Here is a 16,640-nt window from a genome sequence, read left to right on the forward strand (position 1 = left end):
ATTAGCAAGCTGACTCCTAACAACTTTAACAACTATAACCGACTATTAATTACATTTATAGTGAAAAGACTACTATGCTCTTAGGCTAATACCCCTACAGCTATAGCTCATAACAAATTACCCCCACTGAAAGAGTCCTTGTCCTCAAGGACAGAAATGAGGGAACTGCTGAGAGAGTGAATGAGTATCCATCCAAGTATTGTCTTCCTCTGGACAATTGAACCATTTGATCAATACTTGGTCAACTTGTTTCCTTCTAGATTGGACTGATCTCCTATTTAGAATAGTTTCAGGCTCCAAGGGCCATGAGTTGATAATGAGACTGGTAAGTCTAGAACAGCAGGCACGTTCCCAATGTATTTTTTTAGGTGTGACACATGGAAAATATGGTGGATTTTGGCCTGGGGTGGAAGTTCCAATTGACAGACAATTGTGACCACTTTCTGCAGAACTTTGAATGGTCCAATGTATTTAGGATTGAGCTTGTGATAAGAGTGTCCTTTTAGGGATATTTGCATGTAAAGTTGTAGTTTGAATAAGACCAAATCCCTTATCTCAAAAGTTTTTTGGGAGATCTCTTCTTGTCAACCTGGGATTTCATCCTACATTGTGCTAGTTGCAGGTGATGCTTGAGCAGCCTGATAGTCGATTCTCTAGCTTCCAAACTCTTATCCGCTTGATCTACCATGGAATGATGAGCTACATAGGGTAAGTGAAGTGGGGAGTTTTCTCATACACTGCTTCAAATGGAGTCATTTTGATAGCAGTATGATAGTTGTTGTTATACCGCCATTTCGCAAGGGATAACCATTGTACCCGCTCCTTTGCCCTTTCACTGCACTTACACTTGAGATAACCTTCTAGGCATTTGTTCACAACTTCTATTTCCCCATCTGATTGAGGGTGATAGGTAGTGGAATGATGTAGTTGAACTCTTTGCTCTTCAAATTAGGCTTGCCAAAACTTGCTTAGGAATATAACATCCTGATAACTGACTATAGTTTGAGGTAGACCATGGAGTTTATAGACATTGTCTAAGTAAGCTTGAGCCACTATATGGGCTTTATATGGGTGTACCGATGCAATAAAATGAGCATATTTGCTCAACCTGTCTATTACTACCAAGATCACAGATTTGTTATGTGCCTTGGGAAGGCCTTCTATAAATCCAAACTAATGTCTTGCCAAATTGTTTTAGGAATAGAGAGTGGATGTAGTAGGCATGGGTATTTAACATTCTCCTATTGCACTTTTGACAAGTTTCACAACTCTTGATGTGATTATAAATGTCCTGCTTCATCTTCTTCCTATAGTATAGTTGACCAACCTTGAAGATAGTGGCAGTTATACCTGAATGACTCCAAACCGCTAAGTTATGCAAATATTGTAGAACCTCATCCTTGAGAATAGGGTCAGGACCAATGACAATCCTTCCCTTCCTGTACAAGACCCCAGCATGTAATAGGTATATTGGATTAGACAAAGGCTATGCTTGTTGTTGAGTTAGCAGCTTCTGTATATGGGGATCCATGTATATGACTGTTTGACCCTTAGAAAAAAATCAGAAGTAATAGTAGTTAGCATCTGCAGCTGAACTTGTACAACAGAGCATCTTGGTAAGTCATCAACTGCTATGTTGTCCTTCCTTTTTTTTTATAAAGTATAGTATAGTCATACCCCATTAGCTTGGCCGACCAATGTTGGCTAGAGTTGAAATCCTTTATTCTAATAAGTATTTGAGGCTCTGATTATTTGTCCTGATGACAAAATGCCTCCCAATTAAGTAAGGCCTCCATTTGTCAATGACGGTTATAATGACCAGCATTTCCTTTTCATAGACTGATAGTTGTTGAGGTTTTGGACTCAAAGCTTTGCTCATGTAAGTTAAGGGATGTTCGGCCTGCATTAACACTGGCCCAATACCCATCCCACATGCATCAGTCTCAATCACAAACTCAAGAGAAAAGTCTGGCAATGCAGGGCAATACTCATAGCTTGTTTCAATTTCTGGAAAGCTTTAGCAGCTTCTTCTGGCCAACCAAACTTATTTTTCTTTAGCAATTTAGTTAGAGGTCTGTCTTGTATTCCATAGCTCTTGACAAATCTCCTATAATAACCCGTTAGCCCTAAGAACCCCCTGAGTTCCTTAAGGTTTTGTGGGATAGGCCAGTCCCTCATCACCTGTACCTTGCCAGGATCAACGGCCACTCCCTGCTGTGTGATAATGTGACCCAAATACTCCATCCCAGGTTTTTTGAAGGAACACTTACCGAGCTTCATAAATAGGTTATGTTCTTGCAGGACATCAAAGGCGTTTTGTAGATGAACTAAGTGTTCAGACCATGAGGGACTATAAATGAGAATATCATCAAAGAATACTAAGATGAACGTTCTTAGATAGGAATGAAAGTTCTTATTCATAAGGCTTTGGAAGGTTGAAGGAGCATTACTGAGGCCAAATGGCACTATTACAAACTCATAATGGCCATTATGGGATCTAAAGGTTGTCTTCTTAATATCCCTCTCATCCATTCTAATTAGATGATAGCCAAATCTAAGATCCCATTTTGAAAAATATTCTGATCCCCCTAACTCATCTAGCAGTTCTTCTATCACTGGAATAGGGAACTTATCTTTTACTATGCAGTCATTTAACTTTCTATAATCAATACCAAGCCTCTATGTACCATCTTTCTTTTTAACCATAATAATAGGAGAAGAGACTGGGCTTACATTGGGTCTGATGATACCAGATTCCAGCATCTCAGCCATCATCTTCTCAATTTCATCCTTTTGGCTTGCAAGGTATCTATATGTCCTCACATTGATGGGTGAGACTCCTTCCATCAAAATAATCTTGTGGTCATGAGCTCGATGGGGTGGCAGAACTATTGGGTTCACAAAAAGGGGTGCATATTGTTGAAACACCTTCTGCAGATCCTCTGAACTCTGCACTTCTTGAGAATTTGATGTTACCCTTGCTTCTTGCACTGGATTTACTTCCTGAGAGGGTTAAATAAACACCATCGACATCATGTGAATTTGACTAGGCTTATTAAGTACCTTTTACATTCGAATATCAGCTACTACTTAAAGCTCCAGGTTGACTACCTCTCAATGACACTTTCCTTCCTCCAATCTGGAACTCCATCTTCAACTGTTTGAAGTTCCACCTTATATCTCCTAAAGTGATGAGATATTGAATGCTTAATACTACATCAGCTCCTCCCAATGTAATAACCAACATATTAGCTTTGAAATCCACTCCTTGCATCTTCCAAGTGACCCATGTAGTCATCACAGAACTGTAAACCTTACTGCCAACTGCTACAAATATAGAAAGGAAGGGAATGGTTTTCAGTCTACAAACTAACTTTTTGGCTACTGCAAGGTCCATGAAATTATGTGTGGACCTTGAATAGATTAGAACATGAACCATTTTTCCTTTAACAACTCCCTTTACTCTCATTGTTCTATAGTCACTAGTTCCATCAAGGTCATGAATAGAAACTTGAGGATTTAAGGTTGATTCCTCAGAGTTTTCATTCTTCTCTAGCTCATCTTACCAAAGAGACTCCTCTATTTCCTCATCCAATTCTAGGATAAAGAATTGCTTCCTTCGACTAAAATTGTGCTCTGGTGTATACTTTTCATTGCAGTAATAACAAAGGTCATTTGCTCTTTTATCATCTATCTCCTTAGCTGATAACCTCTTTGATCCTTGAAATGCTGGTTTACTGTCAATCTTGTTGAATTTTCTAGGCCCTGAAGTCCTACTTCCTTCACGACTTTGATTAAAATTGGAACCTCTAGAACTTGACCCCACGTACTGCTAGGTGTAGTCAACAATGACCTTGAATTTCTCACTAATGCTTGGGTATGACCATGCTGTAATTTTAAAGATTGTTCTGCCAATATTGCTTGGATATAAGCTTTCATCAATGTTCTTGTTCCCAACATCCTTACTTGGACCTCAACATCATGTTTTAAATTGGCTAAAAAAATGATGATGGAGTGCTCTTCCGTCAGCTCCACTTGGGATCAGTAATTCATCGAATTTGTCAAAAAATTCTTGAACACTCCTATTCTGTTTGAAAGCCACCAATTCAGCGATGGGATCTGCATGTTCAACATCTCCAAATCTCAAATACACTGCCCTAATATAAGCTTCCTAATTTGGGAATCTCCCCATTCTGGCTTCATGTACATCTTGTGCCATTGAAGGGTCTTGCCTTCCATGTTGATAGAAGTAGTTTGAACCCTATTTTCCTTCAGAATACGCTCGTAATCAAAGAATTGCTCTACCTTATACAACCAATCATTAATATCTTCCACATTAAATTTGGAAAAATCGGACCTTTGATATCGATCCGCCTGATTAGGGTTTTGACCTCGAACATGGTTTTCCCTAATTTCAGTTGTTTCTGGAGCCGCTTGGACCGTCGGAGCTCCGTTGTAAGTCGTCATTGCAATTAATATTTTTTTAATTTCCCCCAACGCATCACCTTGAATATGCACTTGTTCGCGTAACTCCTCCATTTCGCGCCTCACCTCTCCGTTTATGGTGTTAGATTCCGACACAATTTCCGGCCTAGAATCGTCTCGCTCTAATACCAATATTACGTGCTCACTGAAGAACACAATTAGTGCAGTCCTAAAGGATCGGAGATGATGAACAATCCTTGAACAGATATGCACAATCAAAATGAGGAATAAGAATTGAAGAAGAAGAAGAATATGATTTATTGGTAGAATACACAATTTCTCTAAGATGATTACAATCAATGCCTCATTCCTGTATTTAACCTCCTATCCCCTTCTCTAACTAATGCTAACTGATTAACAAGCTCACTCCTAACAACTTCAACAATTATAACCGACTATTAACTACTTTTATAGTGAAAAGACTACTATGCCCTTAGGCTAATACCCCTATAGCTATAGCTCATAACATAAACTATTTATAATTTCATACAAGAAAATAATGAAAAGACTCCCTTTCATTTAAAAAAAACACCTTCTATTTAAATATATCTAATTTTATTTAAACAACTAGTGAATTTGACCGCGCTTCGCGCGGTAATAAAAGACCTTAATAGATTTAATATTAATTTTTAAATAGTATTGGAGTAATACAAATATTTTATAATTTAAACATTTGAAATACTATTTTCAATTCAAATAAATTAGATTAACAGTTAATTTGTGTTTTTCTCAATTTTGATTTTTGTATAATAGTATAGGTGAAGCTAATTTTTTCTTAAAAATCATATATGTGAATATATAAATTTCAATTAAAATTGATCTCTATATGGGTAATGTGTAAATTTTACATGTCTATAAGTATTTAACTTTTTCTTTTCCATTATAGAGTCAAATTTTATTATTTTCATAATTTTCTCCATGTTTAAAATCAAGAAGAAAAAATAAGAAAGATGAATTAAAGGAAGGGAAACTATCACAAATCTACGAAAATCAAATGAATTTCTTTCCTCCCCGTTATTTCTATTTTAACGTTTTTCCTTTTGTATTTTCTTCTTTTCCAACTTTCATACTTTTCTGCCCATTTATTTTCAATAAAAAAAATGTCCATACTCTACTTCATTTTTCTTATCATTTTCGTAACATCCCAAAATCAATCACTCTTACATTATAGTATTATGTCTTTTTACCCTCAATACCATCAAATTATTTCAGATTGTGCAAAATTAAAAAAAAAATGTTCTTTTTTATTGAAAGTTCTCCTATAAATTCAATATAGAACTTCATAAAAATGGAATGGTCAGGAAAAAGGAATCCACAAGAGCTTAAACTGAAAATCCAACCACTGGTCTCTTCTAAAAACAAATGAAAGGGTTATACATGAGAAAGTGAGGAAATGTAGATTCTGCGTGAGTTACATTTTTGAATAATTTGTATCCTATGCATAAGTTATATTTGTGAATAATTTGTATTCTATGTCCATATAAGTTGTTTGTGAATAATTAATATCCTATATTCATATAAAATGAGTTTTTACTCTCTATGGTTCCAGTGGCTAAAGAAAAAGGTTTTGTTGGCTGTGCATCTACATTAAAGGAGAAAAATGTCCAAAAATGAGAAAGAAATACCCGATCTCATTTGAAAATCCTTAAAAGAGCAAGCAAAATAGTAAAGAAATATTGAAGCCTACAAGCAACACTTGCATCAATTTCTCATTGCAAGTCTGCTTTTTGCTAAGAACTTTCATACAATCATATAAACCTTTACTTCTAATTATAAATAAATTCTGAAAAGAAAAAGTTGCAAGAGAAATAAAAGACATCATGCAAAATTTTACCTAGCCTTATAATCATTAACTAAACCTTTTACAATACCATATTAAGAGTAATGAAATTTGCTTAATATCCTGATCTGGGCTTCCTTCTTGTCCTCATGTGTTTAACCTGAAGTTTTATGGTGTATCTGTAATTAAAGAAATAGTAAAATAGTTAGTACAAATACGAAAAATACTAATCATATTGATTCTCTTTTGTTGCAAACTTTTCTATTCACAACAACAGAAAATGGGATAATTTAAACTCAACATGAGAATATTATGTAAATATAATTTCTTGTCCAACAATATAGCTTTAAGTTAGATAGAACTACCACCTAAAAAAATCTCTCGTAATTTATTAACATCTCTTATGCTAATAAACCAAGTCAAATGTGGACATAGGCAAGAATGATGCACTGAGACGTAAAATACTAAATCCAAACAAAGATTGAAATGGAAGAAGACGAACAAAGAAAAAGAAAGTGAAAACAACATGTACACTTTAAAATGTATCGATGATAGAGTAGGGTCTTTAAATATTTCAATGCCTTTTCTATACAAAACGTAACCTCTGTAGAAGAAGAGAAAGAGTGGGAGGTATAATTAGAAAAATTTAATTAGAGAATAGAAACGGCTTTAGACTCCTCTAATACCACATTGAAAGCATAAAAGAATATGAAATTGGAAAAGAATAAGAAAAATTCAAAAAAAAGAATAAAATAGATAAATAGGATCATTGGCCAAAAAGGAGTGTCAACTCATCTTTTATTTTCCCTACGTTATATATAGAGAGAGATATCTAACAGCCAATTAGATAATTTTAGGCATCCAATGATGTGGTATAGCTATAGATGAGCTCTAATAATCTCTACAAGTGCCAAATATGATTATTGGTACAGATGCCTACAAACAATTTGCGATCCAAATCATGATATTTTGTCCACAGTGATTCCTTGTGGTCCAAACGGTACATTGATCACATTTGAGTATTTAATAAGAATTCTGTCCAGGGTATTATTATATGGAATGAGTGTACTTTAGGGGAAGAAAAGTATCTCCCCCCTTATCTTTTGCTTTATTACTATTATTATTATGGAGTTGCTATGTCCTAGTTGACATCAATTTAAGAGAATCTTTTTGTTTTCAAATTCTTGTTATACGTTACTAGAAATTTTTATTGAATTTTTCTTTCGGCAAAATCCATAAATTGGGAATAGGACACATCCTTGGTTCCTTCTTGCAGTACTGAGTAATTTAATTCTGAGAAATCATTTAATTTTGGGGACAAAGGACGACCACCCAATTAATGAGTGTGTTCTTGCTAGTCCAGTAAAAAAAAAAATCTGAGGCGTTTGTTTGAAATTGCAAAAATTCGGAATATAGTGGCCAATAAAATATGGATTTCAGTATGAACATAAGAATAGAAGGGAACCTTGGAGCAATGGTAAAATTATCTCCATGTGACCTATAAGTCAATAGTTCGAGTCGTGGAAGCAGCCACCAATATAAGCATTAGGTTAGGCTATCTACATCACATTCTCTTATGGTGCGACCCTTCCCCGAATCCTGCGTGAACACGGGTCTAAGAATGTCTCAGTTGTCTCCATGTGACTTATAAGTCAGGGGTTCAAGCCGTGGAAGTAGCTACCGGTGCAAGCATTAGGGTAGGTTGTCTATATCACACCCCTTAATCCTTCTGGTGCGTCACTTTCCCCGATCCTGTATGAATGCGGGATGCCTTGTACACCGAACTGCATTTTTTGTAAATCTAAGAATGTCTTAGTGTTTTCAAATAAATATTACTCATATATATTTTGAAATTTCAGTGAAGTGTATTTTCTTCATATTATAATTGAAAACACTTAAAGTCGTAATTAAAACTTACTTATTTCGTCAAATAAAAATAACTACATATAATACTCCGGGAAAGTATATTTATTTAAAATGAGCTAGGAGTAGTTTGTTTTTGTTTCATGACTTTTGAAGTTGAAAGAGATGGTATTGTGGAAAATTGTTCCTTTCTTGTGGTACGGGGCTAAAAGCAGAGCCAATTGGCAGGTTAAAAGCGAGACGCCTAACTTGCTTGAGCGTTACAGTTAGGATGCAGAGGATAGAGACCTACTTTTCAAGTTTTTATTAAAGTAGGAATCAACACTTTGGTCGCACAAAAGTTACACATTCCTCAAGCAAAGCATGCCGAATCCGAAACTTAAATAGTGCCCTTTTGGGCAAAAATTATTTTTCTACTATTAATAAAAAAGTTACATAAGTACATAAAACGCAATATAATACTGTGTTTTACTTTAACAAAAGCTTAATCGTTAAAGTTAAACGCATTACTATACTGTGATTTATTATAAAAAATAATTTTTTTTAAGGAAAACGCAGTACAATATTGCGTTTCCCTTAAACACAGTATTGTACTGCGTTTCCCTAATAAAATTGGGCGCACCTTATAACTCTGCCATAAATGCCTATATTTAATTAAAGAAAAACGCAGTACAATACTGCATTTAAGGGAAACGCAGTATCGTACTGCGTTTAAGGAAAACGCACTATTGTACTGCGTTTTTCTTTAATAAAATATAGGGCCCCTTTTTCTTCCCCAAAACAACGACTCCATTAAAAAACTCCCCCCTCCTCACTGCTGGTCCCTCCCACCGTCAAATTAAAAAAAAAAATTTGGGCCCCACCCGTCACCCAAAAAGCAAAGAGTGTAGGTCCCGCACACAACACAAGCTTTGGATTCCTTCTTTCAGGGTTCAAAAATTCAATTTGAATCTATTTCAAAAAACTTAAATCGAGATATTTCGATTTTGTTTATGTCGAAACTCATATAGTACATGCATATTTGTATTGTTGAATGTGTTTCCATGTTAATTTGTGTTATGTTTGTGTTTAAATTTGTATCTTATTTATACCCGGATTGATTTATTAGCTTTGGGACAAAAAATAGTTAAAACTTGATAAATAATTTTTATTGTTAATGTTATGTTTTTATTTGCTTAAATAATAAATAAATATTATTTATTTAGTTTGTTGTTCATATGTATGTTATGTTTGTTGTTTTTATATGTAATAGTGGCCTTTTAGCGTAGTAAAATATAGAGCCTTTTAGCGAAGTAAAATATAGAGTTTTTTAGCGTAGTAAAATATATAACCTTTTAGCGTAGTAAAATATAGAGCTTTTTAGCGTAGAATCTTTGTAGTTTAAGTATGTAGTATCTGGAACTCATAGATAATTACTCAGTCCAATTCAATAATTAATTATTTAATTTATTAAATTAACAAAATTGTAAAAATGTTGAAATTGACACGCATAATAATTAAGGATAACTTGGTGCTACCGGGCCTCAAATATCGAGCCTGGAACCCATACATAATTATTCAGTCCAATTCAATAATTTTTAATTTAATTCCTTAAACTAACAAAATTCTAAAAATGTTGAAATTGACACGCATAATAATTAAGGATAACTTGGTGCTACCGGGCCTCAAATATCGAGCCTGGAACCCATAGATAATTACTCAGTCCAATTTTAAAAATAATTATTTAATTTATTAAACTAACAAAATTCTAAAAATGTTGAAATTGACACACATAATAATTAAGGATAACTTGGTGCTACCGGACCTCAAATATCGAGCCTGGAACCCATAGATAATTACTCAGTCCAATTTTAAAAATAATTATTTAATTTATTAAACTAAAAAAAATCTAAAAATGTTAAAATTGACACACATAATAATTAAGGATAACTTGGTGCTACCGGGCCTCAAATATCGAGCTTGGAACTCATAGATAATTACTCAGTCCAATGTTAAAAATAATTATTTAATTTATTAAACTAACAAAATTCTAAAAATGTTGAAATTGACACACATAATAATTAAGGATAACTTGGTGCTACTGGGCTTCAAATATCGAGCTTGGAACCCATAGATAATTACTCAGTCCAATTTTAAATATAATTATTTAATTTATTAAACTAACAAAATTCTAAAAATGTTGAAATTGACACACATAATAATTAAGGATAACTTGGTGCTACCGGGCCTCAAATATCGAGCCTTAGACCCATAGATAATTACTCAGTCCAACTTTAAAAATAATTATTTAATTTATTAAACTAACAAAATTCTAAAAATGTTGAAATTGACACACATAATAATTAAGGATAATTTAGTGCTACCGGGCCTCAAATATCGAGCCTGGAACCCATAGATAATTACTCGGTTCAATTTTAAAAATAATTATTTAATTTATTAAACTAACAAAATTCTAAAAATGTTGAAATTGACACACATAATAATTAAGGATAACTTGGTGCTACTGGGCTTCAAATATCGAGCTTGGAACCCATAGATAATTACTCAGTCCAATTTTAAATATAATTATTTAATTTATTAAACTAACAAAATTCTAAAAATGTTGAAATTGACACACATAATAATTAAGGATAACTTGGTGCTACCGGGCCTCAAATATTGAGCCTTAGACCCATAGATAATTACTCAGTCCAACTTTAAAAATAATTATTTAATTTAATTAACTAACAAAATTCTAAAAATGTTGAAATTGACACACATAATAATTAAGGATAATTTGGTGCTATCGGGCCTCAAATATCGAGCCTGGAACCCATAGATAATTACTCAGTCCAATTTTAAAAATAATTATTTAATTTATTAAACTAACAAAATTCTAAAAATGTTGAAATTGACACACATAATAATTAAGGATAACTTGGTGCTACCGGACCTCAAATATCGAGCCTGGAACCCATAGATAATTACTCAGTCCAATTTTAAAAATAATTATTTAATTTATTAAACTAACACACACAATTAATCTTCTTTAAATTGTAGTAGACGACATGGACTTTCCGTCTGCGCATCTTGGACCAGCCGAGGATCAGCTATTAGTGTTGCAGGGCGACCATAGGTCCTCCTTTGTATGGGAGGGACATCTATTAGATCAGCCTCTCTGCGCCAGGAGACCTGACGATTTGTGGGACTTCATGGCGCAGCATCATTTCCATGCCCGCGTAGTCGCGGGCCTACAGGCTACGGGCTTCTATACGATTTTTTGGTTTGGGTGGATGCAGCTTGATTGGTCTCTCATCACGACCTTGGTAGAGCGGTGGCGACCGGAGACGCACACTTTTCACTTGCCCACTAGAGAGGCTACCATTACGCTGGAGGATGTTCAGGTTTTGTACGGGCTGCGATAGATGGACGGACCGTTGCACTGCCCCAGTACATTAGATCCATGACGCGTCGACAGTATTTAGATATGATGGGGCAGTATACTGGTTACAGACCTCAGGGTGACGCTGTAAAGAGAGGGGGCAGTCGCATTGCTTTGTCAACCATCAGAGATCATATGGCGTTTTTGCACCCAGACATTACCAGCGAGACGGAGGATCTCCATATTGAGTGGTACATGAGGTTGGCGCTGCTCCTTCTTTTCGGGGGTGTATTGTTCCCGAACACTTCGGGAAGTCTAGTGAGTATACGCTTTCTCCATCATCTGCGGCAGCTACATGATTTACCCCTATACAGCTGGGGTGCTGCTGTTCTCGCATACCTGTATAGGAGCATGTGCCGGGCGAGCATGCTTTGCCAGCTGGACATATGTGGTTTTCTTCCCCTTCTACAGGTGACAACATTTTTGAATACTTTGTTCATTACTCCGAATTCTATATGGTCGAAATGACTCTTAAATTTTACGTCATCCTTTTATCTTACGTTTGGGCCTGGCAGCGGATCATGTCGTTGCAGCCACCTCTACCACCACTAGATACCGGTGAGGCTCATCCGTTTCTCCCTCTAGCTTCTAGGTGGGTTCTCCGGCGTTGGAACTACCGATGGACTGATGCTCATCATAATCTCCCCCTTGTCAGGGATGTGTTAGATATGTTGGTGGCCGGATAGGTAAATATGTACCTATACTTACTTGTTATAAATTGAGTTGTGTTGCGCATACTCACTTTATTGTTATTATTAGGTAGTTCATCTGGACGCCATACAACGATGAGTTGCTAGCTCAACTGCCCGATTATTGCTCAGTCGACCGATTGCTTTGGAGCACCTCCGTCCCAATGATCTTCTTCGATATGGTTGAGTATCATGCCACAGAGCGTGTGCTTTGCCAGTTTCACCATCCCCAGCCTATATCGGGGGAGCCTGCATGGGTGCCTACACACTATCAGCGGGATGACCGTACTAGGGTGGACGATAGATTTATGGGATGGCTAGAACAGCAGGTCCATATTTGGGAGCAGCGAGGTGACCGTATTCCGCCACCACCTTCATTTACCCAGGAGGCCACTATTCAGCTGTATACGTCATGGTACCGCCATCACACCCGACTGATGATTGGGAACCCCATTCATGTACTTGGCGAGCGCTAAAAACTATACGCCTGGAGGCACGAGGCACCGGTATATTTTTGTGGCTTATTAATATCTTATATTTGTGATATAGCATTATTTAATTAATATCTTAAGTGTTTCACAGGCTATTGGGCATCACCTGGTCTACCAGTTGGGATAGGAGATGCAGCAGCATGCCGACAGTGCTGCACTCGTTGAGTATGGCCGGTGGGTGGCAGATCTGGCTCGTCGGATCCTGTTTCAAGAGAGAGATGGCGCGAGGTTGGATCACGAGGCTCAGTATACGGTGCTAGAGGAATACCATCGGGGTAGGGTTGTCCCACGAGGTAGGGGTAGGGCACGAGGAAGGGGTGCCCCACGGGATCGTGGGGGATGGCGAGGAGGTTGTCCCCAGCAAGGGGGCGTTGAGGCACCTGTCAACCCACCTGTTGAGGGACATGATGAGGATCTTGGAGATGATCAGCCGAGTTATATACCTCTAGTAGATGAGCCTTCCGGCAGCATGCTGTCGTACAGCCTTCAGCTATCTCTGCCAGCATCGCAGGTCACCCCGTTAGGAGCATTGTTGATCACGGTCACATTCGACGGGGATGTAGACCTGTACTTTACAGTCCCATATACCGCAGCTGAGGACCGGCTGACCTGGGACGTGGATGGAGGGCGGTTATGCCTCATCCCCGGCGGTTGATGCGAATCTACCACAGGCGCATGTATGTTTGTATTACTGTAAAATTTCAATTTGTTTTCTTTTCCTTAATGAGCTGCCATTAATTAATTTTTAACTTTCTTATGAAGGCTTCGTCCCAGCCCATCTTTGAGGCCATTACATGCTTTGATGAGGACACCACGGATGCATATACTCAGGAGGTCGATGAGAACACGGTGAGAAAATGCTTTTTGACTTAACACATACAATACTAATATACTTTTTCACATGCTAAGCTTAGTACTTGTTTTGTAGGTTTCTGACGGCCCGACGGCCTTTACTACCGATCCTGCCAGTTGTGGTGTTGATGCTGTTGCACATCCTCACATAAAGAGGCGGCTTGAAGATGATGATCCAGATAGTGTACCCGAGCGACAGGGGATGCGACTCAGACCAGCAGCAGCACTGAAGCACACAGGTTGCAGGACACATTGATTTACTTATGTTTTTACTTTGTGTAAATAGTACATTATGTAAATAATGGTAACAATTATGTTTTAGAAACAATTTTATTTTAACTGCGTTTGAACAACAATTTTACTTTAACAGTATAACACAAACACAAACCTTGCAAACCTAACACAAAAACAAACAGTAGAACTAATGAAAACACTTGACAAAGGAAATATAAAGATACACTACACCGCTCAACATGTACATGCCATTGTTTAGTCACTACCGCCTAGTATTCTCTGCTCCAACCACTTGAGCTGGTTTTCCAGCTTTTTTTTATCTTCTTCCACCTCCTTGAGTTTCGCCTTCAACTCCGCAATTTCTTGCTTAGATTGGCGCTCTCTGTCCCACTGCCCCGTACACACATTATGAATATGATACAACTTGTCTTTGTAGTATTCCTGCTCACATGGTTCATCAATCCACACCTTAAAATTGCATGTAGGTACGTCGGGTTGCCTATAAAACTTGTTGATACACGCCCAGTAGCGGCGTCCAGCTTCTTCCCAACAATCGTACATCATGCTTTTGGTTCCGCAGTCGCACCTTGGGCAATAAAGGGGTTGTTGAGACATTTCTTAAAGAGAAACTTTGGTTTTATGGAAATATTTGCTATAGGTTGTTGTTAAGCACAGAAATAACTAGAATGTGCCCGTTATTTATGAGCAAGATTTCACATAAAACGTAGTATTATACCACGATTTTCTTATTAAATTTCTCTGAAACGAAACTGCTTTTTCACATGGTTTTCAGCTTTTTCAGAACGACAAGACAATTCAATAAAACGTAGTATTATACCGCGCTTTACATATTAAATTTTTCTGCAAGAAAACTGCTTTTTCATATGGTTTTCAGCTTTTTCAGAATGACAAGATAGCTAAAAAAATGTAGTATTATATCGCGCTTTACATATTAAATTTATTTTTTAATATTAATTTTTTTGTATTTTTTAAAAACACCATTAAGTTTAATATTTGAACAACTATATCAAAAGGTCATGTTAAAAAATAAGATGTACCAAGATTATGAAACATAATTTTATTTGATAGATATTGCAACATACACAAGTACAGACACATATTACAAAAAATAATACGAAAACAAAAGACTAGGGGTATCCTTGATAGTTGGGTACATTCGACGAACTTGCACCAGGAGCTGGATTAGCACCGCCACGCACACCACCTAAAGGACATTTACGATGGTCGTGTCCTGTTTGCGAGCATATGCCACATTTACGCGCATAAACGGTGTCACCAACATCCATTTGGTTCCGTATACGCGTTCTCTTTTGCACTTGCAGCTTGCGCAAATAGTCCTTGTTACATACTGTCACACCTCCTTTTTTCGCCCCCGCAAGGGGTGAAGGAGTTTTTCCAATTAAAGGACAATCGAAACGGGATTTGTTTATGTATTTCAGAGTCGCCACTTGGGAGATTTAGGGTTTCCCAAGTCACCAATTTAATCCCGAATCGAGGAAAAGAATGACTCTGTATTACAGTCCGCGAACCAGAAATCCGGATAAGGAATTCTGTTAACCCGGGAGAAGGTGTTAGGCATTCCCGAGTTCCGTGGTTCTAGCACGGTCGCTCAACTGTCATATTCAGCTTGATTATCTGATATAATACATATTATAAACTTATGTGCAAATTTTATCCCTTAGCCGCTTTTATTATTTTTATTTATTGTTATTATTTTATGGAGAATTGCAACATTGTGAAAACGTATTTCAAACCACGTCACAATCAATGCACCCGTGGTTATCGACACCTTTTGACTCCGTTGAGATTTGGATTTGGGTTACATAAATGCACACCCATATTTAAGAAAATAATTTGTTAAAGACGCGCCTAGAGCGACTAGCGTATTGTTGATTTGGGAAAGGCCGTAAAATTTCACTAGACGGCCAACTCCGATGTTCTAAATAATTAATACATACATTTGTGAGGGCCCCGCAATCTATACATTTTACTAGGCGAGGCTCATCTCATTTATTTTAAATGGACAAATCTTAAAGCGACTGCATTTTTCTATTAAAATTAGTCTCTAAAATAAAGAAAGAAAATCCTAATTAATTACGAGCTTTTTTTTATTTTATTTTAAGAAAGCATGGCATACTAATTGCTAGATTAATACAAATATTGATGAAAAGGAATTTCACTTAAAAATTTCGAAATTATAAATAAAATAAAAATTCGACAACTAATATTCAAAAGAATCAAATATAGCTAAATTAAAACTCGCATTGTTATAAAAAAAACTATTGAGATTAATTATTCACAACTATTTGAAACTAGATTTAACCATAATTACTAAAGCTTATTAGAAAGTTTATTAAACTTAAACGGTCTTCTAATCTTGTTCGAACTCAAATCATGCCTTAATGCCTAATTCACGAAATTTAGTTTAAATTCATGCCTTAGCTAAATTTAGCTACTTGTTCACGATTAACCTACTGTTGATAATCTTAAAACCTTCATAACTAGTGAATTAACCCGTTTTGCCAAACCTATTCATTAAAGACTAACTTATGTTATTTTCTCTTATTCCAATTATTATTCAGTAATACATGAAATAGCCTAAATACAATCAATAAAAGGAACAAAGAAAAAGCGAAATTAGCACTTCAAAATTCCTTTCTTCATATGTATTCATGCTTCCACATTATTAGCTTGCAATAGCTAGTATTACAGTCGTGTACCTGATATTGGAAGCAAAAAAAAGGGAGATCAGCAAAAATTCAGTAGCATACAACAACAGCAACACCCAGCAGCTAGTAACAACC

The 16,640-nt window shown here is 36.3% G+C and overlaps 1 protein-coding gene across 1 annotated transcript; it reads right to left on the bottom strand.

The window, feature by feature from the left end:
• Positions 1 to 1,947: 1,947 nt before the first annotated feature.
• Positions 1,948 to 4,467, bottom strand: LOC142170158 (uncharacterized). Its single transcript, XM_075231989.1, has 5 exons — positions 4,152 to 4,467; positions 3,567 to 3,765; positions 3,125 to 3,413; positions 2,734 to 3,003; positions 1,948 to 2,679 (listed from the first exon to the last, which is right to left on the bottom strand). Exons 1-5 carry the CDS (start codon positions 4,465 to 4,467, stop codon positions 1,948 to 1,950), a joined length of 1,806 nt encoding a protein of 601 aa, XP_075088090.1.
• Between the last annotated feature and the right edge of the window lie 12,173 nt (positions 4,468 to 16,640).

Source organism: Nicotiana tabacum, chromosome 16 (assembly GCF_000715075.1).
Source record: "Nicotiana tabacum cultivar K326 chromosome 16, ASM71507v2, whole genome shotgun sequence".
NCBI classification, from domain to species: domain Eukaryota; kingdom Viridiplantae; phylum Streptophyta; class Magnoliopsida; order Solanales; family Solanaceae; genus Nicotiana; species Nicotiana tabacum.